The 21676-nt window shown below is 68.1% G+C and overlaps 4 protein-coding genes across 5 annotated transcripts; 2 read left to right on the top strand and 2 right to left on the bottom strand.

Moving 5' to 3' along the window:
* Positions 1-5: 5 nt before the first annotated feature.
* On the bottom strand, positions 6-6686 carry LOC310891367 (E3 ubiquitin-protein ligase RNF31-like; the record flags this gene model as incomplete). The annotated part of the gene is made up of 6 exons (XM_083853625.1): positions 6-23; positions 576-626; positions 2118-2273; positions 3111-3257; positions 5018-5279; positions 6622-6686. Coding segments are annotated over 6 exons (699 nt in total), but the record flags the coding sequence as incomplete, so codon positions are not given.
* OXA1L (OXA1L mitochondrial inner membrane insertase) lies at positions 6590-12495 on the top strand. 2 transcript variants are annotated; one of them, XM_083853622.1, is made up of 10 exons: positions 6590-6798; positions 6901-6980; positions 7648-8101; positions 9124-9267; positions 9945-10030; positions 10168-10296; positions 10996-11100; positions 11891-12065; positions 12189-12269; positions 12359-12495. In XM_083853622.1, exons 3-10 carry the CDS (start codon positions 7822-7824, stop codon positions 12457-12459), a joined length of 1101 nt encoding a protein of 366 aa, XP_083709748.1. In that variant the 5' UTR covers positions 6590-6798; positions 6901-6980; positions 7648-7821; the 3' UTR covers positions 12460-12495. The 2 variants fall into 2 exon arrangements, with proteins under 2 accessions (XP_083709748.1, XP_083709747.1); XM_083853621.1 differs by having other exon boundaries at positions 6596-6798; positions 10132-10296.
* Positions 12496-12606: 111 nt separating this feature from the next.
* On the top strand, positions 12607-13866 carry MRPL52 (mitochondrial ribosomal protein L52). The gene is made up of 5 exons (XM_083853623.1): positions 12607-12771; positions 13108-13178; positions 13279-13346; positions 13489-13553; positions 13659-13866. Exons 1-5 carry the CDS (start codon positions 12622-12624, stop codon positions 13791-13793), a joined length of 489 nt encoding a protein of 162 aa, XP_083709749.1. The 5' UTR covers positions 12607-12621; the 3' UTR covers positions 13794-13866.
* Positions 13867-15467: 1601 nt separating this feature from the next.
* Positions 15468-21638, bottom strand: LOC310891366 (matrix metalloproteinase-14-like). The gene is made up of 7 exons (XM_083853624.1): positions 21336-21638; positions 20131-20292; positions 19880-20037; positions 19625-19763; positions 18836-18986; positions 17217-17332; positions 15468-15963 (listed from the first exon to the last, which is right to left on the bottom strand). Exons 2-7 carry the CDS (start codon positions 20210-20212, stop codon positions 15608-15610), a joined length of 1002 nt encoding a protein of 333 aa, XP_083709750.1. The 5' UTR covers positions 20213-20292; positions 21336-21638; the 3' UTR covers positions 15468-15607.
* Positions 21639-21676: the final 38 nt, after the last annotated feature.

Here is a 21676-nt window from a genome sequence, read left to right as displayed (position 1 = left end):
GCGTCCAGCGGCTCCTCGGGGTCCTAGGGGACGAACACCAGTAAGTACCAGTATAAACCAGTACGTGCCGACATGAACCAGTACAGACCAGTACAGACCAGTACAGACCCATAAAGACCAGTACAAACCAACAAAAAACAACGTAAACCAGTACAGACCAGTAAAAACCAATCAAACCCTGGGTGCTCCCAGTCCCTCCCAGTCCCCTCCCAGTCCCCTCCCAGTCCCCTCCCAGTGCCCCCCCAGTCCCCTCCCAGTGCCCCCCAGTCCCTCCCAGTTCCCTCCCAGTCCCTCCCAGTCCCTCCCAGTCCCCCCCAGCCCCCTCCCAGTCCCCTCCCAGTCCCTCCCAGCCCCTCCCAGTCCCTCCCAGTCCCTCCCAGCCCCCTCCCAGCCCCCTCCCAGCCCCTCCCAGTGCCCCCCAGTCCCTCCCAGTCCCCTCCCAGTGCCTCCCAGTCCCCTCCCAGTCCCTCCTAGTGCCCCCCAGTCCCCCCCAGCCCCCTCCCAGTCCCTCCCAGTCCCCTCCCAGCCGCCTCCCAGTCCCTCCCAGTGCCCCCCAGTCCCTCCCAGTGCCTCACCTGCCCCCCCCGCAGGATGGCGGTGAAGAACTGGGGGTTCGGGTGCTTGTTCTGGAGGCGGGGGGGGGGATCCCATCAGCGCCCCCCAGTACAAACCAGTATAAACCAGTAACCCCCAGCACCCCCTAGTCTGCCCCACTCCCCCCCCAGCATCCACCAGCTACCTCCCAGTCCCTCCCAGTACCCCCCAATCCCGTCCCACTACCCCTCCAGTACCGCCCCAGTACCTCCCGATCCCCTCCCAGTCCCTCCCAGTCCCCCCCCATCCCCGTCCCACTACCCCTCCGGTACCGCCCCAGTACCTCCCGATCCCCTCCCAGTCCCTCCCAGTACCCCCCAGTCCCCTCCCACTACCCCTCCGGTACCGCCCCAGTACCTCCCGATCCCCTCCCAGTCCCTCCCAGTGCCCCCCAGTCCCCTCCCACTACCCCTCCGGTACCGCCCCAGTACCTCCCGATCCCCTCCCAGTCCCTCCCAGTACCCCGCAGTCCCCTCCCACTACCCCTCCGGTACCGCCCCAGTACCTCCCGATCCCCTCCCAGTCCCTCCCAGTACCCCCCAGTCCCCTCCCACTACCCCTCCGGTACCGCCCCAGTACCTCCCGATCCCCTCCCAGTCCCTCCCAGTACCCCCCAGTCCCCTCCCACTACCCCTCCGGTACCGCCCCAGTACCTCCCGATCCCCTCCCAGTCCCTCCCAGTACCCCCCAGTCCCCTCCCACTACCCCTCCGGTACCGCCCCAGTACCTCCCGATCCCCTCCCAGTCCCTCCCAGTACCCCCCAGTCCCCTCCCACTACCCCTCCGGTACCGCCCCCGTACCTCCCGATCCCCTCCCAGTCCCTCCCAGTACCCCCCAATCCCCTCCCACTACCCCCCTCCAGTAACGCCCCAGTACCTCCCGATCCCCTCCCAGTCCCTCCCAGTACCCCGCAGTCCCCTCCCACTACCCCTCCAGTACCGCCCCAGTACCTCCCGATCCCCTCCCAGTCCCTCCCAGTCCCTCCCAGTCTCCCCCAGTCCCTCCCCATTACCGACTTGTCCCACAGACCCCTCCCACCCCTAAGCCCCTCCCACTCCCTAAGCCCCGCCCACCCCTAAGCCCCGCCCACCCCTAAGCCCCGCCCACCCCCTAAGCCCCGCCCACCCCTAAGCCCCTCCCACCCCTAAGCCCCTCCCACTCCCTAAGCCCCGCCCACCCCTCAAGCCCCGCCCACCCCTCAAGCCCCCCCACTCCCTAAGCCCCTCCCACTCCCCTAAGCCCCTCCCACTCCCTAAGCCCCGCCCACCCCTCAAGCCCCGCCCACTCCCTAAGCCCCTCCCACTCCCCTAAGCCCCTCCCACTCCCCTAAGCCCCTCCCACTCCCCTAAGCCCCGCCCACCCCCTCAGGTCCCGCCCCCTCCCATACAGCAGCCCCGCCCCTCCCACCCCTGTAGCCCCTCCCACCCTTAAGCCCCGCCCCTTTTAGCCCCACCCCCTTTAGCCCCGCCCCTTCCGGCCCCGCCCCCTTAAGCCCCGCCCACTTCCGGCCCCGCCCACTCACGGCCAGCAGCAGCCCCAGCTCGGCCCGCAGCAGCGCCACGTCGGCGGTGACGGCGGCCACGGTGGGGGGGTGCGGGGCCGGCGCCCCCGGGGGGAAGCTGAGCCCCTGCGGCCCCTCCTGGCGGTACCCCAGCAGCCGCAGCACCGCCCGGCCCCCCTGCCCCGGGGAGGGGGCGGCGTCAGCGCCGGGGGGCGGGGCCTGGGGCGGGGGGCGGGGCCTGGGGGGAGGGGGCGGGGCCTGGGGGCGGGGGGGGGCTGGGGGGAGGGGGAGGGGGCTGAGGGGGGCGGGAGGGGGGAGGGGAGGGGGGTATGGGGGGTGGGAGGGGCTGGGGGGAGTGGGAGGAGCCTGTGGGGAACGGGAAGGGCCGTGCTGGGGCATACTGGGATGTACTGGGAAGGCGTTTAGAAGCACCGGGGTGTACTGGGGAAGGACTGGGAGAGCGCCGGGGTATACTGGGGTGCACTGGGAGGGGACTTCGGGGCACTGGGATGTACTGGGGAGGGACTGGAAGGGCACCGGGCCATACTGGGGCATACTGGGGTGCACTGGGAAGGCGCTTAGAAGCACTTGGGTGTGCTGGGAAGGGACTGGGAGATCCCTGGGGCATACTGGGGTGCAGTGGGAGGGGACTTCAGGGCACTGGGATGTACTGGGGAGGGACTGGAAGGGCACCGGGCCGTACTGGGACATACTGGGATGTACTGGGAAGGCGTTTAGAAGCGACAGGGTGTACTGGGGAAGGACTGGGAGAGCTCCGGGGTATACTGGGGTGTACTGGGAGGGGACTTCGGGGCACTGGGATGTACTGGGGAGGGACTGGAAGGGCACTGGGCCATACTGGGATGTACTGGGATGGGATTAAGAACCATTAAGGCGTACTGGAAAACAACTTAGGAGCACCGGGGCATAACAGGGAGGCACCAGCAAGGCCCGGGGGCGCACGGGGAGGGAACTGGGCCGTACTGGTTTGTACTGGTTTGTACTGGTGCTGACCTTGAGGGCACCGACGGTGCTGCGGAAGACGGGGTTGGTGGCGCGCACGCAGCGCCAGAAGGGGGGGGGCCGGGGCTGCAGCAGGTTGCGGCCGTACTTCTCCAGGATGGCCAGCGCCGCGCTCAGCGCCCCCGCCCCGCCCCCGCCCTGCGGGCGGAGCCGTCAGCGGGCGCTAATCCCACCGACCCCGGCGTAATCCCGCACGTCGGGGCGGTAATCCCACGAACCCGGCCCCCAAAGCCCAGAAATCCGCCCCCAAAACCAATAAATCCAGCCCCAAATCCTGTAAATCCAGCCGCGAATACCAGATTATGGTCCTAATCCTGCAAATCTGATCCCTAATCCTGCATAATCCCACACATTCAGATCATAATCCCACCAATCCGCACCGTAATCCCACAAATTCGCCCCAAATCCTGTAAATCCAGCCCCAAGTCCCAGATTACAGTCCTAATCCTTCAAATCTCAACCTAACCCTGCATAATCCCACACATTCAGATCATAATCCCACCAATCCAGACCATAACCCCACAAATCCACCCGCAAATCCTGTAAATCCAGCCCCAAATCCTGTAAATCCAGCCCCAAATCCCAGACTACAATCCTAATCCTTCAAATCTAAACCTAACCCTGCATAATCCCACACATTCAGATCATAATCCCACCAATCCGGACCACAATCCCACAAATGCACCCCCAAATCCTGTAAATCCAGCCCCAAATCCCAGATTACAGCCCTAATCCTTCAAATCTAAACCTAACCCTGCATAATCCCACGTATTCAGATCATAATCCCACCAATCCGGACCAAAACCCCACAAATCCACCCCCAAATCCTGTCAATCCAGCCCCAAATCCCAGACTACAGCCCTAATCCTTCAAATCTAAACCTAACCCTGCATAATCCCACACATTCAGATCATAATCCCACCAATCCGGACCGTAATCCCACAAATCCACCCCCAAATCCTGTCAATCCAGCCCCAAATCCCAGATTACAGCCCTAATCCTTCAAATCTAAACCTAACCCTGCATAATCCCACAAATTCAGATCATAATCCCACTGATCCGGACCGTAACCCCACAAATCCACCCGCAAATCCTGTAAATCCAGCCCCAAATCCTGTAAATCCAGCCCCAAATCCCAGGTTACAGTCCTAATCCTTCAAATCTAAACCTAACCCTGCATAATCCCACACATTCAGATCACAATCCCACCAATCCGGACCATAATCCCACAAATCCACCCCCAAATCCTGTCAATCCAGCCCCAAGTCCCAGATTACAGTCCTAATCCTTCAAATCTGAACCTAATCCTGCATAATCCCACGTATTCAGATCATAATCCCACCAATCCGGACCATAACCCACAAATCCACCCCCAAATCCTGTAAATCCAGCCCCAAATCCTGTAAATCCAGCCCCAAATCCCAGACTACAGCCCTAATCTTTCAAATCTAAACCTAACCCTGCATAATCCCACACATTCAGATCATAATCCCACCAATCCGAACCGTAATCCCACAAATCCCCCCCCAAACCCCCCAAGCCCAGCCCCAAACCCAACAAGCCCAGCCCTAATCCCACTCGCCCGCCCCGTAATCCCGCTAACCCAGGCCCCAATCCCAACAAGCCCACCCCCCAACCCCGCAAACCCCCCCACAATCCCACGCCCCTGGCCCCGCCCACCCCTTAACCCCTCCCCTCCCTTAGCCCCGCCCACCCCCTTTAGCCCCGCCCCCTCCCTCCCTAGCCCCTCCCACCGTTCACCCCTCCCACCCCTTAGCCCCGCCCCCTTGTAGCCCCGCCCCCTTGTAGCCCCGCCCCCTTGTAGCCCCGCCCCCTTGTAGCCCCGCCCCCTTGTAGCCCCGCCCCCTTGTAGCCCCGCCCCCCGAAGCCCCGCCCACCGGCGCCATGTTGTCCCGCAGCAGGCGCTCGCCGGGCACCAGGCGCAGCTTGGCGGGGGGGGGCAGGGGGAGGGCCAGGAGCGGGCCCAGCTCCGGGGGGGGGCCGGGGTCCCCCGGGGCCCGCAGCAGGGCGGCCTCCAGGGCCCCCCGCAGGGCGCCCAAGGACCCCGGGGGGTCCCGGGGGGGTCCCGGGGGGGATCCCGGGGGTCCCAGGGGGGGTCCTGGGGGTCCCGGGGGGGTCTGCGGGCGGCTGAGCCATGGCCTGGGGGGAAAAAGGGATTGGGGGGGGTTAGGGGGGAATGGGGGGGGTGGGGGGGTCCTGAGCCATTCTGGGGGGTCCCAGGGGGGATGTGGGGGGGATCAGAGGGGATTTGGGGGGTCCCAGCTCCACTTTGGGGGTCCCGGGGGGGATTTGGGGGGGATCAGAGGGGATTTGGGGGGTCCCAGCTCCACTTTGGGGGTCCCGGGGGGGATTTGGGGGGGATCAGAGGGGATTTGGGGGGTCCCAGCTCCACTTTGGGGGTCCCGGGGGGATTTGGGGGGGGATCAGAGGGGATTTGGGGGGTCCCAGGGGGGATTTGGGGGGGATCAGAGGGGATTTGGGGGGTCCCAGGGGGGATTTGGGGGGGATCAGAGGGGATTTGGGGGGTCCCAGAGGGGATTTGGGGGGGATCAGAGGGGATTTGGGGGGTCCCAGCTCCACTTGGGGGTCCCGGGGGGGATTTGGGGGGATCAGAGGGGATTTGGGGGGTCCCAGCTCCACTTTGGGGGTCCCAGAGGGGATTTGGGGGGTCCCAGCTCCACTTTGGGGGTCCCGGGGGGGATTTGGGGGGGATCAGAGGGGATTTGGGGGGTCCCAGCTCCACTTCGGGGGTCCCGGGGGGGATTTGGGGGGTCCCAGCTCCACTTTGGGGGTCCCAGAGGGGATTTGGGGGGGATCAGAGGGGATTTGGGGGGTCCCAGCTCCACTTTGGGGGTCCCGGGGGGGATTTGGGGGGGATCAGAGGGGATTTGGGGGGTCCCAGCTCCACTTTGGGGGTCCCGGGGGGGATTTGGGGGGGGATCAGAGGGGATTTGGGGGGTCCCAGCTCCACTTTGGGGGTCCCAGAGGGGATTTGGGGGGTCCCAGCTCCACTTTGGGGGTCCCAGAGGGGATCTGGGGGGTCCCAGGATGGGGTTGGGGGGTCAGGAGGGGTTTGGGGGGGTCCTGACCCGTTTTTGGGGGTCCCAGGAAGGATTTGGGGGGGGATCGGGGGGGTTTGGGGGTTCTAAGGGGATTTGGGGGGGGTCCCAGCCCCATTTTGGAGGGCCCAGAAGGAACTGGGGGGTCCCAGGAGGAGTCTGGGGGGGCCTAAGGGACACTTTGGGGTCCCAGCTGCATTTTGGGGGTCCCGGGGGGGGTTCGGGGGCTCCCCAAAGGATTTTGGGGTCCCCCAGCCCCATTTCGGGGCTCCCAGGGGGGCTTTGGGGAGGTTTTGGGGCCGCCCCCCCCCCCCGCGCCCCCTCCTCCCCCCCCCCCGTTACCTCAGCGCCCGCCGGCGGCGCCTCAAGATGGCGGCGGGGCCGCTTCCCGCCCGCGTGACGTCACGGCCCCGCCCCCTGACGGGCCGCCCGCCTCCAAGATGGCGGCGGGGGCTTCACCCCCCCCTCCGCGGGGGACGGCGCGCATGCGCGGGGGCGGCGTATATAAGGAAGCCCCGCCCCTTCCGGTCTCCCCTCGGACGGCCAAGATGGCGGCGGCCCTGCGGCTCCGGCCGCTGCTGCGGGCCCTGCGGGAGCAGGTGGGGAGGGGGCGTGACGTCACGGGAGGGGGGCGTGACGTCACTGGAGGGGGGCGTGACGTCACGGGGGCTCTGACGTCAGGTCTCCCTTTCCGTTTCCAGTCCCTGCGGGGGCCGCTGTGGGCACGGAGCCCCCCGGGGGGGTGCGGCCCCCCCGCGGCCTGGGCACGGCCGGGGCCCGGGTAAGGGGGGGGGGGCATGGGGTGGCCGTGGGGCACTTAGGGGGTGTTACGGGGCGGTTTTGGGGTGATACGGGGCGGTTTTGGGGCCGGGGGGCAGCTGTGGGGAGGGTATAGGGCACCTGTGGGGCATTCATGGGGTGGTTGTGGGGCGGGGGGGGGCTGGGGGGTGGTTATAGGGCTCCTATGAGGTGTTGTGGGGCGGTTTTGGGGTGCTATGGGGCAGTTACGGGGTCGTTCTTGGGTGTTACGGGGTGATATGGGGTGCTGTGGGGTGCTATGGGGGGGTTATGGGGCTGGGGGGGTTATGGGGTGGTTATAGGGCACATATGGGGCGCTTATGGGGTGTTATAGAGCGCTATGGGTGTTATGGGGTGCTACAGGGCAGCTTTGGGGTGTTATGGGGCAGTTTTGGGGTGGTGTGGGGTGGTTATGGGGCGATATGGGGCTGTGGGGTGTCTATAGGGTGGTTATGGGGCGCTTGTGGGGTGCTATATGGCACTATGGGGCAGTTACGGGGCAATATGGGGCGTCATGGGGCAGTTATGGGATGGCTGCGGGGCTGGGGGGCAGCTATGGGGTATCTATGGGGCTGGGGGGCCACTTATGGGGCTGGGGGGCCACTTATGGGGCTGGGGGGCCACCCTTTTACCTCCCCCTTCCCTTGCAGGCAGCCAGCACGGCCCCCACAGCCGCTGTGGGGCTGGGATCCCCCACTACGGGGTCAGAACCTCCCATTTTGGGACAAAATAACCCAATTTTAGGACAAAATAGCCCCATTTTAGGACAGAATAACCCCGTTTTGGGACAAAATAATGCTCATTTGGAACAAAACAGCCCCATAATGGGGCAAAGTGAGCCTATAATGGCGCAAAATGGGCCCGTTTTGGGGCAAAATGAGCCCATAATGGGGCAAAACGCCCCTGTTTCGGGGAAGCCTGACCCCGCTGCGGGGCAGGAGCCCGTTGTGGGGCCGGGCGACCCCGCCGTGGGGCCGGAGCCCCCCGAGGTGCTGCTGGAGGAGCTGGGGCTGGGGGCCTGGACCCCCGTGGGGCTGGTGCAGAGCGCGCTGCAGGGGCTGCACCTCCACGCGGGGCTGCCCTGGTGGGCCGCCATCGTCCTCGGTGAGCGGGGCGACGGGGGCGGGGGGGGCGCTGGGGGGTCGGGGAGGGGGGCTGGGGGGGATTCGGGGGGTAGGGAGGGGGGTTTCGGGGGTCTCGGAGGGGGTTTGGGGGATTTGGGGGGGGAAAGGGGGATTTGGGGGGGGAAATGGGGGGGTTGGGGGGATTTATGGGGTGGGGAGGGGGGTTGTGGGGTCGGGGAGGGGGTCTGGGGGGGGAAAGGGGGATTTGGGGGGAAAAAGGGGGGTTTGGGGGGAAAGGGGGGATTTGGGGAGGATTTATGGGGTGGGGAGGGGGTTTATGGAGCCAGGGAGGGGGGTTGTGGGGTCGGGGAGGGGGTTTGGGGGGGATTTTTTGGGGAAAAAGGGGGATTTGGGGGGAAAAAAAGGGGTTGGGGGGGATTTGGGGGGGATTTATGGGGTGGGGAGGGGTCTTATGGGGTCGGGGAGGGGGTTTGGGGGGGATTTGGGGGGGAAAATGGGGGGTTTGGGGGTGTAAAAGGGGGGTTGGGGGGTCAGGGAGGGGGTTTGGGGGGATTTGGGGGGGCAGAAGGGGGATTTGGGGGGAAAAGGGGGGGTTTGGGGGAAAAGGGGGGGTTGGGGGGGCAAAAAGGGGGTTTGGAGGAGATTTATGGGGTGGGGAGGGGTCTTATAGGGTCGGGGAGGGGGTCTGGGGGGTCGGGGAGGGGCTCGGGGGGCGATTCGGTGGGGAAAAAGGGGGATTGGGGGGGAAAAGGGAGGATTTGGGGGGGGGAAAGGGGGGCTTTAGGGGGGATTTATGGGCTGGGGGGGGGTTATGGGCCTGGGGGGGGTTATGGGGCCGGGGAGGGGGGTTATGGGGCTCGGGAGGGGGTTTGGGGGGCGTTGGGGGTGGAAAAAAGGGGTTGGGGGTGGGAAAAGGGGGGTGGGGAGGAATTTATAGGGTCAGGGCCAGACCCGGGGGCTCGGGCAGGACCTACGGGGCCGCGAGGACCCCGCGGGACCCTCGGGACCCTACAACGCCCCCCCCCGCCCCCCCCCCCCCAGGCACGGTGGGCGCCCGCGTGGCGCTGCTGCCCCTGGTGCTGCGGGGCCAGCGCGAGGCCGCCCGGCTCGGCGCCCACCTGCCCCAGCTGCAGCGCCTGCACCAGCGCCTGGCCGAGGCCCGGCGGGGCAGCGACCGCCTGCGGGGTGAGGGCGGGGCCCAAAGGGGGCGGGGCCTAACGGGGTGTGGCCGGGGGGCGGGGCTAAGGGGGGCGGGGAGGGGCTAAGGGGGGTGGGGAGGGGCTGTGGGGGGAGGGAGGGGAAGGGAGGGGGGGTATTGGGAGGGGCTCCTAAGGGAGGTGGGAGGGGCTAAAAGAGGGGGCGGGGCCTAATGGGGGCGGGGCTTAATGGGGTGTGGCCGGGGGCGGGGCTAAGGGGGCGGGGAGGGGCTAAAGGGGGAGGGAGCGGGGATGGGAGTCGGGGAGGGGGCGGGGCTTAGGAAAGGGGCGGGGCTTAGGAAAGGGGCGGGGCTAATAGAGGGGGTGGGGCTAATAGAGGGGGCGGGGCCTCTGGGCAGGGCAGGACCCAGCTGCCCATCAGGGGAAGGGGCGGGGCTTCAGGTTGGGGGCGGGGCTTCGGGTTGGGGGTGGGGCCTCAATGTGGGCGGGGCTTCGGGTTGTGGGCGGGGCCTCGAGGGGGCGGGGCCTCAACGTGGGCGGGGCTTTGTGCCGGGGGCGGGGCCTCAATGTGGGCGGGGCTTTGTGCAGGGGCAGTGGTGCTACGGGGGGGCTTTAAGGGGGCGTGTCCCCACCCGAGGGGGCGTGGCCTCCCACCGAGGGGGGCGTGTCCCACGCTAGCCCCGCCCCCTCCCCCCCCCCCCCCAGTGACCCGCGCCTACGCGGAGCTGGCGGCCTACCAGCGGCGCCACGACGTGCACCCGCTGCGCGGCTTCCTCGTGCCCCTCGTGCAGGTACCGGGGGCGGGGGGGTCACGGGGTGGGGGGGTGGGGGCGCGGGGTCAAAGGTCGCGACCCCTCGCTGACGCCCCCCCCCCCGGGGGGGCTTCGCGCAGACCCCGCTCTTCGTCTCCTTCTTCCTGGCGCTGCAGAAGATGGCGGCGGCGCCGGTGCCGGGGCTGCAGCGGGGGGGGCTGGGCTGGTTCCCGGACCTGGCGGCCCCCGACCCGCTGTACGCCCTGCCCCTCCTCGTCACCGCCTCCACCTGGCTCGTCCTCGAGGTGGGCGGGGCCTAAAGGGGGCGGGGCTAAAGGGGGAGGGGCCTAAAAGGGCGGGAAGGGGGGCGGGAGGGGATTCGTGGCCCCCGGCCCGCCGCACGTCCCGCCCCTGCTCGCCTACGTGGGGCGTGCTCGAGGTGGGCGGGGCCTAAAGTGGGCGTGGCTAAAGGGGGAGGGGCCTAATGGTGGGTGGGAGGGGCTTAAAGGTGGTGGGCGGGGCTTAAAGGGGGGTGGGGGTCCTCGACGCGTTGTGTGTCCCGCTCCTCGTCTGTGCGGGTCGTGCTTGGGGTGGGCGGGGCCTAAAAGGGGGCGGGGCTTAAGTGGGAGGAGCCTCGGTGGGGGCGTGGCCTAAAGGGGGAGGGGCTAAAATTCGGGTGGGAGGGGCCTGAAGGGGGTGGGAGGGACTCGGGGCCCCCGACGGGCCGGATGTCCTGCCCATCACTGCCTCGAGGTGGGCGTGGCTTAAAGGGGCGTGGCCCAGGTGGGTGTGAACACAGGGGGCGTGGCCTAAAGGGGGAGGGGCTTAATTGGGGGGGGAGGGGTTAAGGGACAACGTTTGGGTAGGGTCTGCGTAAACACACCGGGCTTACCCAAAGGCGGGCGGGGTCTTTTGGGGGGGGGGGGAGGGGGGAGTGGGCGTGGCCTCCCGTCGCTGGCCCCGCCCCCTCCCCGTCGCTAGCCCCGCCCCCCTGCCCCTCCCAGCTGGGGGCGGAGACGGGCGTGTCCAGCCCGGGGGCGGGGGCGATGCGCCAGGCGCTGCGCGTGATGCCGCTGCTCGTCCTGCCCTTCGTGCTGCACTTCCCCACGGTGAGGGCGGGGCCGGAAGGGGCGGGGCTTGGCGGCGGGGGGCGGGGCTTAGCCGGGCGGGGCCGGGGGGCGGGGCTTAGCCGGGCGGGGGGCGGGGCTTAGCCGGGCGGGGGCCGGGGGAGGGGATGGGCTTAGTAGGAGGGGGAGGGGCTTAGTGAAAGGGGGCGGGGCCTCCTGGAAGGGGGAGGGGCTTGCTGAAAGGGGCGGGGTCTCCCCAAAAGGGGGTGTGGCGCAGATTCAGCCAATGGCGTTTCCCGCTAAGCTGTTGCTAGGAAACTGGGGGCGTGGCCGTAGCGATGGATCACCTGTTGCCGGGCAGATTTCTGTGCCCTGCTTGTAAGCTGTTGCTAGGCAACGGGGGGGCGTGGCCGCACTACACGTCACCTGTTGCCGAGCAGAGTTCTCTTTCAGTGCCCCTCCCTGCCAGCTGTTGCTAGGCAACAGTAGGCGTGGCTCCGGCACGCATCACCTGTTGCCACGCAGAATTCCCTGCCGGTATAAGCCGTTGCTAGGCAACAGTAGGCCCCGCTCCTGAACGCGTCATCTGTTGCTAGGCAGATTTACCTTGTAGCGTCCCCACCTGCAAGCCGTCGCCAGGCAACAGCGGGCGTGGCCCTTGCACACGTCACCTGTTGCCGGGCAGATTTCCCCAGCAGCGTCTCACCCCCAAGCCGTTGCTAGGCAACAGTAGGCGTGGCCCCGGCACGCGTCACCTGTTGCCGGGCAGATTTACCTGCCGGCACCAGCGGTGGGCATGTCCCCGCGCTGAGTGGCCGTGTCCCCGTGGCAGGCGGTGTTCCTCTACTGGCTGACCTCCAACTGCTTCAGCCTGCTGCAGACCGGCCTCCTGCGCGTCCCCGCCGTCCGCGCCCGCCTCCGCGTCCCCGCCCCCCCGCCGCCCCCACCCCCCGCCGGGCCCGGCTCCGCTCCCTCCGCCGAGGGGGTCCTGGCGAAGCTGCGGCAGAGTGAGTTCGAGGGGGGGAGAGGGGGAAATTGGGGGGGAAAAGGGGGAAAAAGGGGGGTGAGGGGGGTGGGGGAGGGGCTTGGGGGGGGTCTCGCGTCGTTCTCCCCTCCCACCTCCCTTTCAGACTGGCGGGAGGCGCAGGCGGCCCAGCGGGGCGAGGAGCGCGAGTGGCGGCTGCGGCACCACCTCGACCTGGCGGCCAAGGGTGAGCGGGGGGCGGGGCCTGAGGGGCGAGGGGGAGGGGCTTCCAGCAAGCCCCGCCCCCTCGTGACGTCACATGCCCCCCCCCAACAGGCCCCCTGCGGCAGACCTTCAGCCACAACCCGCTCGCCACCCCCGCCGCCCCCACGCCCCCGGCGCCCACGAAGAGGCCGTGGAAGGAGACGCTGGGCTGAGGGGGGGGGGGCCAATAAACCACTCCTTTACCCGAATTTCCGCCTCGTGCCTCTCATTTGCGGCGTTTTGGGCCATTTTGAGTGGTTTGTGGGGGGTTTAGGAGGGTTGGGGGGAGGTTTCCAAGCGCCTTTTTGGCCCCCCGCGGCCGCCGTCGCCGCAAAATGGCGGCCGCCACAAGATGGCGGCGGCGGTGCCGTACAACATGGCGGCGCCCGCGTGCAGCCGCGGCCACGTGGGGCGGAAGTGGGCGGGGCTGCGCCGCGAGCCACTTCCGGCGGCGGCCATGGCGGCGCGCAGGGCGCTGCGGCTCGGTACGGGGGGCCGCGGTTGCCAGGGGCGTTGCTAGGGGGCGGGGCCTGGGGGGGTTGTGGGCGTGGCCAGGGGCTGTGGGCGGGGCCTGGGGGTGTGGGCGGGGCCTGGGGGTCGGGTGCGGGAGGGGGAGAGGGACCGGGGGGAGGGGGGGGGTTGTGGGCGGGGCTACGGGGCGGTGGGCGGGGCTTGTGGGTGGTGGGCGGGGCTTGAGGTGGGCGGGGCTTGAAGGGAAGCCGGGGGGGAGGGAGGGGGGGAGATGGGGGGGGCGTGGCTTCGATTGGGGGCGTGGTCTGCGCGTGGCCACGCCCCCTTTTCCTCGCCCCGCCCCCCCCCAGCCGAGCTCCAGGCCCGGGCCCTGCGCCCCGCCCCCGCCCCCCCCCGTCCGGATTGGCCAATGGCGCGTGACGTAAGCACTCCTTATATGGCGGTGGGAGGGGGAAGAGGGGGGGGCGGGCTCCAAATAAGGAGTGGGCGGGGCTAAAGTGGGCGTGGCTTCGTCCCCGTAGGCGTGGCCTCGCCCCCAGCGCCTCCGGCTACGGCCTGCTGCGCGACCTCCCGGATTGGTCCTTCGCAGGTAGGCGGGGCTTAGCGGAAAGGGGGCGTGGCCAGCACGGAGGGGGCGTGGCCGGCACGTGGGGGGGCGTGGCCAGCACGGAGGGGGCGTGGCCTGCTCGGTCTGACCCCGCCCCCCCTCTCTTTCACGGCCCCGCCCCCAGACGGACGCCCCGCCCCCCTCTGGCGGGGGCAGCAGCGGCGGCGCCGCGAGGACGAGGCCCTGGCGGTGAGTGGTCACGTGACCCCCCCCATTGGCCCCGCCCCTCCTCCCCGAGGCCACGCCCACCTGGCGGCCACGCCCAGGCTGACTCGGCCCCGCCCCCTCCCGCAGCGCCGCGCCCTCGCCCTGAGCCAATCCCTGGACGGGGCCCATGGCAGGGGGCGGGGCCTCGAGGCCACGCCCAGCCCCGCCCTGCGCCCCAAGGGGCCCCAGTACGGACCAGTACGGACCAGCAAGGAGCAGTAACCACCGGTTTGGACCAGTTTGGACCGGTTCGGAGCGTCCTGGAGCAGAATAAAGCTGGGCCTTGAGAACTGAACTTGCGGTGATGTCATTGGTGATGTCATTGATGACGTCATCGTGTGGGGGACAGGCTCGGAGCTCCCTCCCAGTGCCCTCCAGTCCCTCCCAGCCCTTCCCAGTTTGTCCCAGTTTATCACAGTCCCCTCCAGTCCCTCCCAGTTTATCCCAGTTTCCCCCAGTCCCTCCAGGTCTCCCCCAGTACCCCCCCAGAAGCCCCCAACCCCCTCCCAGTCCCTCCCAGCCCCCTCCCAGTCCCTCCCAGTCTCCCCCAGTACCCCCCCAGAAGCCCCTCAGCCCCCTCCCAGTACCCCCCAGTCTCTCCCAGTCCCCTCCCAGCCCCTCCCAGCCCCCTCCCAGTCCTCTCCCAGTCTCTCCCAGTCCCCTCCCAGTCTCTCCCAGTCCTCTCCAGTCCCTCCCAGTCTCCCCCAGTACCCCCCCAGAAGCCTCCCAGCCCCTCCCAGCCCCTCCCAGTCCCTCCCAGCCCCTTCCCAGTCTCTCCCAGTCCCCTCCCAGTCCTCTCCCAGTCTCTCCCAGTCCCCTCACAGTCCCTCCCAGCCCCCTCCCAGCCCACCCAAGCCCCCTCCCAGTCCCTCCCAGCCCCCTCCCAGTCTCTCCCAGTCCCTCCCAGCCCCTCCCAGTCCCCGTCCCCGCACCACACCCATTATCGTCCGTCAGTTCTTTATTAATTAATTAATTAATTAATTACCCCTCCCCACCCCCACCCCGGGGGCGGGGCCCGGTCGCCCCTCCCCCCCCCCCGCTCCCGCCCCGCAGGATTTGGGGGGGGGGGGTTGGGTCCCCCCCGGGCTCCCCACCCCCACCCCCCCCCCCAAAAAAAATTTCCCCAAAACGGTAAAAAAAAACAAGAAAAACGCGCGGCCCCTCCCCCCCCTTATATACACCGGGCCCCGCCCCCCTCGTTTGCATAGCCCCGCCCCTCCCTCAGAGCCCCGCCCCCTGCCATGCGCCGCGCCCCGATAGTTGGCCACGCCCCCCCCTCCCTGCCGGCAGCCAATCGGAGGCCTCCGCTCTACGGACGGCCCCGCCCCCTCCGGCAGGCCCCGCCCCCCCGGTCCCGCGGCGGGGGCGGGGTCAGGGGGGAGGGGGCGTGGCCAAGCCGCTGACCTCGCCCAGCCAGGTCAGGGGGCGGGGCCTCGGGAGGAGGGGGCGGGGCCAAGGAGAGGCCCCGCCCAGAGCACCATGAGGGGGGCGTGGCCACGGGAAGCCCCGCCCACAGCGGGCAGGAGAAAGGGGGCGGGGACAGGAGGCTGGGGGCGTGGCCTCGTGGTGGGCGGGGCCTCCGGGAGGGGGCGTGGCCTGGTGAAGGGGGCGTGGTCTTCGGGGTGTGGGCGTGGCCTGGTAAAGTGGGCGTGGCCCCCAGGAGGGGGGCGTGGCCTCCCAGCCCCCGTTGCCTCCACATGTATGGGAGGGGGGGCGGAATGGGGGGGGCAGGGGGCGGGGCCATATAGGTGCAGGGCCATATATGGGAATGTGGGCGTGGCCTGAGTGATGGTGGGCGTGGCCTGATAAAGTGGTGGCCTTCCAGCCCCCATTGACCGGGAGGGGAGTAACGGAGGGGGTGGGGGCAGTGGGCGGGGCTTGTGGCCGGGAAGGGGCGGGGCCTCCTGACCTGGGCGGGGCCTGGGGGCGCGTGGGCGTGGCTTGCGAGGGCGTGGCCTGGGCGGGGTGGGCGTGGCCTGAGCCGTGTGGGCGTGGCCTGGGCGGCGTGGGCGTGGCCTGGGCGGCGTGGGCGTGGCCTAGACGCGGGGCAGCAGCGAGCGCTGGCAGCGCAGGAGCCGCTTCGGGGCCCCGCGGCGGCGGCAGAGCAGGGCCAGGGCCGCCAGGGCCCCCGCGCCCCCCAGCAGCGCCAGGGGGGCGGCGACGGCGCCGGGCCCCGCCCCCACCTCGATGACGATGACCTCGGTGTCCCCGCCCCCCGGCGGGCCGGGGGGGGGCGGGCCCGAGGGGGCGGGGCCGGGGCCGGGGCCCGGGCGGGGCTCGGCGCCGGCAGCCCAGCCAATCGCGCAGCGCCGACTTGGGGTAGCCGGGGTGACGCGGAGCTGCTGGTTGTCGAACTGCCAATAGCGGCCGCCCTTGTAGAAGTAGGTGAAGGCTGGGGGGTATATATCGCGATATGAGCCGCGGTGTCGCGATAGGGGCCCGGGTAGCGCGATACGGGCCCGGGTAGCGCGATACGGGCCCGGGTAGCGCGATACGGGCCCGGGTAGCGCGATAGGAGCCAGTATATTGCGATACGGGTGAGGGTATCACGATATGGGTGGGAGGGGGGTATCGCGGTATGGGCCCAGGTAGCGCGATATGGGCCCGGGGTAGCGTGATATGGGCCCGGGTATCGTGATAGGAGCCGGTATATCGCGGTATGGGCCCGGGTAGCGCGATATAGGCCCGGGTAGCGCGATATGGGCCTGGGTAGCTCAATATGGGCCCGGGTAGCACGATATGGGCCTGGGCAGCGCGATAGGAGCCGGTATATCGCGATATGGGCCCGGGCAGCGCGATAGGAGCCGGTATATCGCGATATGGGCCCGGGTAGCGCGATATGGGCCCGGGTAGCGCGATATGGGCCTGGGTAGCGCAATATGGGCCCGGGTAGCGTGATATGGGCCCGGGTATCGCGATAGGAGCCGGTATATCGCGATATGGGCCTGGGTAGCGCGATATGGGCCCGGGTAGCGCGATAGGAGCCGGTATATCGCGATATGGGTGAGGGTATCGCGATATGGGAGGGGGTATTGGGATACTGAAATATGGGCAGGGGTATTGCGATGTGGGTGGGGGTATCGGGGTGGGGGGGGGGGTATCGCGATACGGGCGGGTATTGGGATACGGGGAGGTATCGGGGTCGGGGGAGGTATCGGGATAGGGGGCGACATCGCGATATGGGATGGTATCGGGCTGGGGGGGGCACTGGGATGTGGCAGGATATCGCGATATGGGGGGGGACCTTGCGATAGCGGGGCATGGGGACGGAGATATCGGGATATGGGGGATGTCGGGATATGGGGATGTCAGGATATGGGGATATGGGGATACGGGGATATGGGGATGTCGGGGTATGGGGATATTGGGACATGGGGATGTCGCGACATGGGGATATTGGGATATCGGGATATGGGGATATCGGGGTATGGGGATACCGGGACATGGGGATGTCGCGACATGGGGATATTGGGATATCGGGATATGGGGATATCGGGGTATGGGGATATTGGGACATGGGGATGTCGCGACATGGGGATATTGGGATACCGGGATATGGGGATATCGGGGTATGGGGCTACAGGGACACGGGGATATCGGGACACGGGGATATTGCGATATGCGCCCCTCCCCCCCCCCCCTCACCGTCGTCGGGCCCCATGAAGGCGCCGCGGGGGGACTCGGGGACCCCCCCCCAGACCTCGATGCCCTTCGGGTACTCGGGGTCCACGGCGCCGCGCTCCTCGCTGAAGCGGTAGTACCTGGGGGGGGGGCGGGGGGGGTCACCGACGTCCTTACGGGGTCAGGGGCATCGTTACGGGGTCGGGGGCATCGTTATGGGGTCGGGGGCATCGTTATGGGGTCAGGGGCATCGTTACGGGGTCGGGGGCATCGTTATGGGGTCGGGGGCATCGTTATGGGGTCGGGGGCATTGTTATGGGGTCGGGGACCTCGTTATGGGGTCGGGGGCATCGTTATGGGGTCAGGGGATGTTACGGGGTCAGGGACCTCGTTATGGGGTTGGGGGCATCGTTACAGGGTCAGGGGCGTTGTTATGGGGTCGGAGGTGTTGTTATGGGGTCAGGGGCATCGTTATGGGGTCAGGGGCATCGTTATGGGGTCAGGGGTGTTGTTATGGGGTCGGGGGCCTCGTTACGGGGTCGGGAACCTCGTTATGGGGTCGGGGGCCTCGTTACGGGGTCAGGGGCGTCGTTATGGAGTCGGGGACCTCATTACGGGGTCGGGGGCGTCATTACAGGGTCAGGGACCTCGTTACGGGGTCGGGGGTGTCGTTATGGGGTCAGGGGCCTCGTTACGGGGTCAGGGGCATCGTTATGGAGTCAGGGACCTCATTACGGGGTCGGGGGCGTCATTACAGGGTCAGGGACCTCGTTATGGGGTCGGGGGTGTCGTTATGGGGTCGGGGGCATCGTTATGGGGTCGGGGACCTCGTTATGGCGTCAGGGGCATCGTTATGGGGTCAGGGGTGTTGTTATGGGGTCGGGGGCCTCATTATGGGGTCAGGGACGTCGTTATGGGGTCGGGGGGCATTACGGGGCCAGGGACGCCGTTATGGGACGGCCCGCGAAGAAGGTTCCAGAAGGCCCCAAAAGGTCCCAAGAAGAGGCCCCAGAAGGTTCCAGGAAAAGACCCCAGAAGAGTCCAGAGGAGCCCAGAAGGTTCCAGAATGTCCCGAAAGGTCCCAAAAGGCCCCAGAAGGTTCTAGAAGGTCCCAAGTAGAGGCCCCAGAAGGTTCCCAGAAGATCCGGAAAGGCCCCAGGAGGTTCCCAAAGGCCCCAGAAGGTTCCAGAAGGCCCCAGAAGGTTGCGAAGGTCCCGGAAGGCCCCAGAAAGTCCCAGAAGGCCCCAGAAAGTCCCAGAAGGCCCCAGAAGGATCCCAAAAGTCCCAGAAGACCCCGAAAGCTCCCAGACTGTTCCAGAAGTTCCAGAAGACCCCAGAAGGCCCCAAAAGGTCCCGGAAGGATCCCAAAGGCCCTGGAAGGCTCCAAAAGGCCCCAGAAGACCCCAGAAGGCCCCAGAAGGTTCCAGAAGTCCCAGGAGGCCCAGAAGGATCCCAAAGGTCCCAGAAGGTTCCAGAAGACCCCGAAAGGTCCCAGAGTGTTCCAGAAGTTCCAGAAGACCCCCGAAGGCCCCAAAAGGTCCCGGAAGGATCCCAAAGGCCCTGGAAGGCCCCAGAAGGCCCCAAAAGGTCCCAGAAGGCCGCGGAAGGCCCCAGAAGGCCGCAGAAGGTTCCGGAAGACGCACTTGTTGCCCCGGAAGAAGTAGGTCTTGCCGCTGGGCAGCCAGAGCAGGGCGGCGTCGATGCGGTCGTGGGGCAGCCCCCGGCCCAGGTCCCGCAGCGGCCGCGGGTAGCCCGGCTCCAGCACGGCCTCGTCGAACACCCAGTGCTTGTCCCCTGCAGGCGGGGCGGGGGCGGGGTCGGCCATGGACACGCCCCCCCCCCCAAGGCCCCTCCCCACGGCCTCCGTCCCCAAAACTCCGTCTTCACGGCCTCCACCCCAAATCTTCCACCCCACGGCCTCCATCCCACGGCCTTCGCCCCAGGGCCTCCATCCCCATGGCCTCCACCCCACAACCCCCACCCCACAACCTCCACCCCATATCCTCACCCCCACGGCCTCCACCCCACGTCCTCCTCACCCCCATGGCCTCCACCCTACAACCCCCATCCCCACGTCCTCCACACCCCCTTATCCTCCACCCCGAATCCTTCACCCCGCGTCCTCCTCAACCCGCGTCCTCCTCACCCCCCCGTCCTCCGTCCCCGCGTCCTCCATCCCCACACCTTCCACCCCCGTGTCCTCCATCCTCACCCCCCACATCCTCCTCACCCCCGTGGCCTCCACCCCATGGCCTCTACCCTACAACCTCCACCCCAAATCCTCCACCCAGCATCCTCCTCACCCCGCATCCTCCGTCCCCACGTCCTCCACCCCCCATCCTCCTCACCCCCGTGGCCTCCGCCCCATAGCCACCCCCCCCCCCACCTCCTCCACCCCACACCCCCCCCCACCCCCCCAGCCCCTCCCCCACCTTTGAAGAAGACAAACTTCCCGTCCTTCCTCTCGTAGGCCGTGTTGATCCCCGCGGGCAGCCCCACCCAGAACTGCCCGATGGGCAGCGGGTACCCGTCCATCACCCGCCGGTCCCGCACGCGCCAGAACCACCGCTCCTATTGGCCGACAAACCCCCACCCCACCCCGTGACGTCACCGCCGTGGGGACACCCCCACCGTGGGGACGTCAAAGGGGGGGGGGGGAGGGAACGCTCCCCGCGCCCTGCCCCCACCTTGAAGACGAACATCTCCCCCCGCAGCATGGCGATGGTGTCGAAGTCCCCGTCGCAGATCCGGGGGCCGTACGGGGGGCCCGGGGGCCGCGCGGGGTCGTGGGGGCGGGCGGTGGTCCCGGGGCCGGCGGGCGGGAGGCTCGGGCCCATCACGGTCCCTGGGAAGGTCACAATTTGGGGGGGGGGGGGAGGGTCAGCGCCGGGGGCGGGGTTTTTTTTTTTTGGGGGGGGGGAGGGGGGTGGCGACCAACCGTAGAGCTGCTGGATGCCGCGTCGGTCGTCGTCGGGCAGGACGAAGGCCTCGGTGTCCATCCATTGGTAGAAGGGCGCCATGATGGCCGACGGGTCGCTGGAGTGCTCCAGGCCCAGCGCGTGGCCCAGCTCGTGCACGGCCACCAGGAACAGGTCGTTCCCTGGGGGGGGGAGGGGTCGGCGGGGGTCAGCATGGGCCAATGGGGGTCAACGGGGGTCAGCAGGGGTCAGTGGGGGTCAGTGGGAGTCAATGGGGGTCATCGGGGGTCAACGGGGGTCATCGGGGGTCATTGGGGGTCAATGGGGGTCATCAGGAGTCAGTGGGGGTCAATGGGGGTCATCGGGGGTCAGTGGGGGTCAATGGGGGTCAACGGGGGTCAATGGGGGCCAAAAGAACCCAATGGGGGCCAATGGGGGTCAATGGGAGTCAACGGTGGCCAATGAGGGTCAAAGGTGGCCAATGAGGGTCAGTGAGGGCCAATGGGGGCCCACGGGGACCAATAGGGGGGGGTCCTTAGGGGCCAATGGGGGTCATTGGGGGGGTCTGTGGGGGCCAACGGGGGTCAACAGAAGTCAACGGTGGCCAATGGGGGGACTTAAAGGGGGTCAATGGGGCTCGAAGTGGGGCCGAAAGAGTCCGAAGGGGGCCAAAAGAGCTCCAAGTTGGCCAACAAAGCCCCAGGGTGGCCAATGAAGCCCCGAGGTGGCCAACAGGGGGCAATGGTGGCCAGCGGGGGTCAACAGAAGTCAACGGTGGCCAACGGGGGGTGGAATTAATGAAGCTCAGAAAGGGCCAAAAGAGCTCAAAGGGGCCGAAAGAGCTCAAAGTGGGCCCAAAGAGCTCCGAGTTGGACCAAAAGAGCTCAAAGTGGGCCAAAAGAGCTCAAAGTGGGCCCAAAGAGCTCCGAGTTGGGCCAAAAGAGCTCAAAGTGGGCCAAAAGAGCTCAAAGTGGGCCCAAAGAGCTCCAAGTTGGGCCAAAAGAGCTCAAAGTGGGCCAACAGAAGTCAACAAAAGTCAACGGTGGCCAACGGGGGAGAATCAACGAAGCTACGAAAGGGCCAAAAGAGCTGAAAGTGGGCCCAAAGAGCTGAAGGTGGGCCCAAAGAGCTCCGAGTCAACCAACGAAGCCCCGAGGTGGCCAACGAAGCCCCGAGGTGGCCAACGGGGGTCCCCCAGCCCCCCCCCCCCCAAGCCCCTACTCACCGCTCAGGTCATCGTTGCGGGCGGTCCAGGGCTCGGCGCCGTCGAAGTGCGTGTCGCCGCCGATGTGGGGGCCGGGGAAGTAGGCGTGGGCCAGGAAGCCGCCCTCACCGTCGAAGGGCGTGCTGTCGCCGTGGAAGCCCTCGGCGAAGAAGATGACGATGTCGGCCGGCGGCGCCCGGCCCCGCCGCACCTCGCCGTAGGGCACCTCGCGGAAGCGCAGCGGCGCGGCGCCCGCCCACACCGCGAAGGCCCGCCGGATGGCGCCCAGCGTGGCCGCCTCCCCCACCTTGGGGGTGTAGTTCTGGATGCTGCAGGGCGCGGGGGGGGGAGGGAGGACCGGT

Source organism: Anser anser, assembly GCF_964211835.1.
Source record: "Anser anser genome assembly, contig: HAP1_SCAFFOLD_684, whole genome shotgun sequence".
In the NCBI taxonomy this organism is placed as follows: domain Eukaryota; kingdom Metazoa; phylum Chordata; class Aves; order Anseriformes; family Anatidae; genus Anser; species Anser anser.
This window is presented reverse-complemented; position numbering and strand designations above follow the sequence as displayed.

Excerpts from the sequence above, each read along its gene's own strand:
- OXA1L (XM_083853621.1), top strand. The coding sequence starts at position 7,822 with ATGGGGCAAAGTGAGCCTATAATGGCGCAAAATGGGCCCGTTTTGGGG. Across the intron at positions 9,268-9,944 it reads GGGCAGCGACCGCCTGCGGG|TGACCCGCGCCTACGCGGAG; the intron begins GTGAGGGCGGGG and ends CCCCCCCCCCAG. Across the intron at positions 12,270-12,358 it reads CCTCGACCTGGCGGCCAAGG|GCCCCCTGCGGCAGACCTTC; the intron begins GTGAGCGGGGGG and ends CCCCCCCAACAG.
- MRPL52 (XM_083853623.1), top strand. The coding sequence starts at position 12,622 with ATGGCGGCCGCCACAAGATGGCGGCGGCGGTGCCGTACAACATGGCGG. Across the intron at positions 12,772-13,107 it reads GCGCAGGGCGCTGCGGCTCG|CCGAGCTCCAGGCCCGGGCC; the intron begins GTACGGGGGGCC and ends GCCCCCCCCCAG. Across the intron at positions 13,179-13,278 it reads ATTGGCCAATGGCGCGTGAC|GCGTGGCCTCGCCCCCAGCG; the intron begins GTAAGCACTCCT and ends TCGTCCCCGTAG.
- LOC310891366 (XM_083853624.1), bottom strand. The coding sequence starts at position 20,212 with ATGGCGCCCTTCTACCAATGGATGGACACCGAGGCCTTCGTCCTGCCC. Across the intron at positions 20,038-20,130 it reads CGGCATCCAGCAGCTCTACG|GGACCGTGATGGGCCCGAGC; the intron begins GTTGGTCGCCAC and ends TGACCTTCCCAG. Across the intron at positions 19,764-19,879 it reads GGGAGATGTTCGTCTTCAAG|GAGCGGTGGTTCTGGCGCGT; the intron begins GTGGGGGCAGGG and ends GTCGGCCAATAG.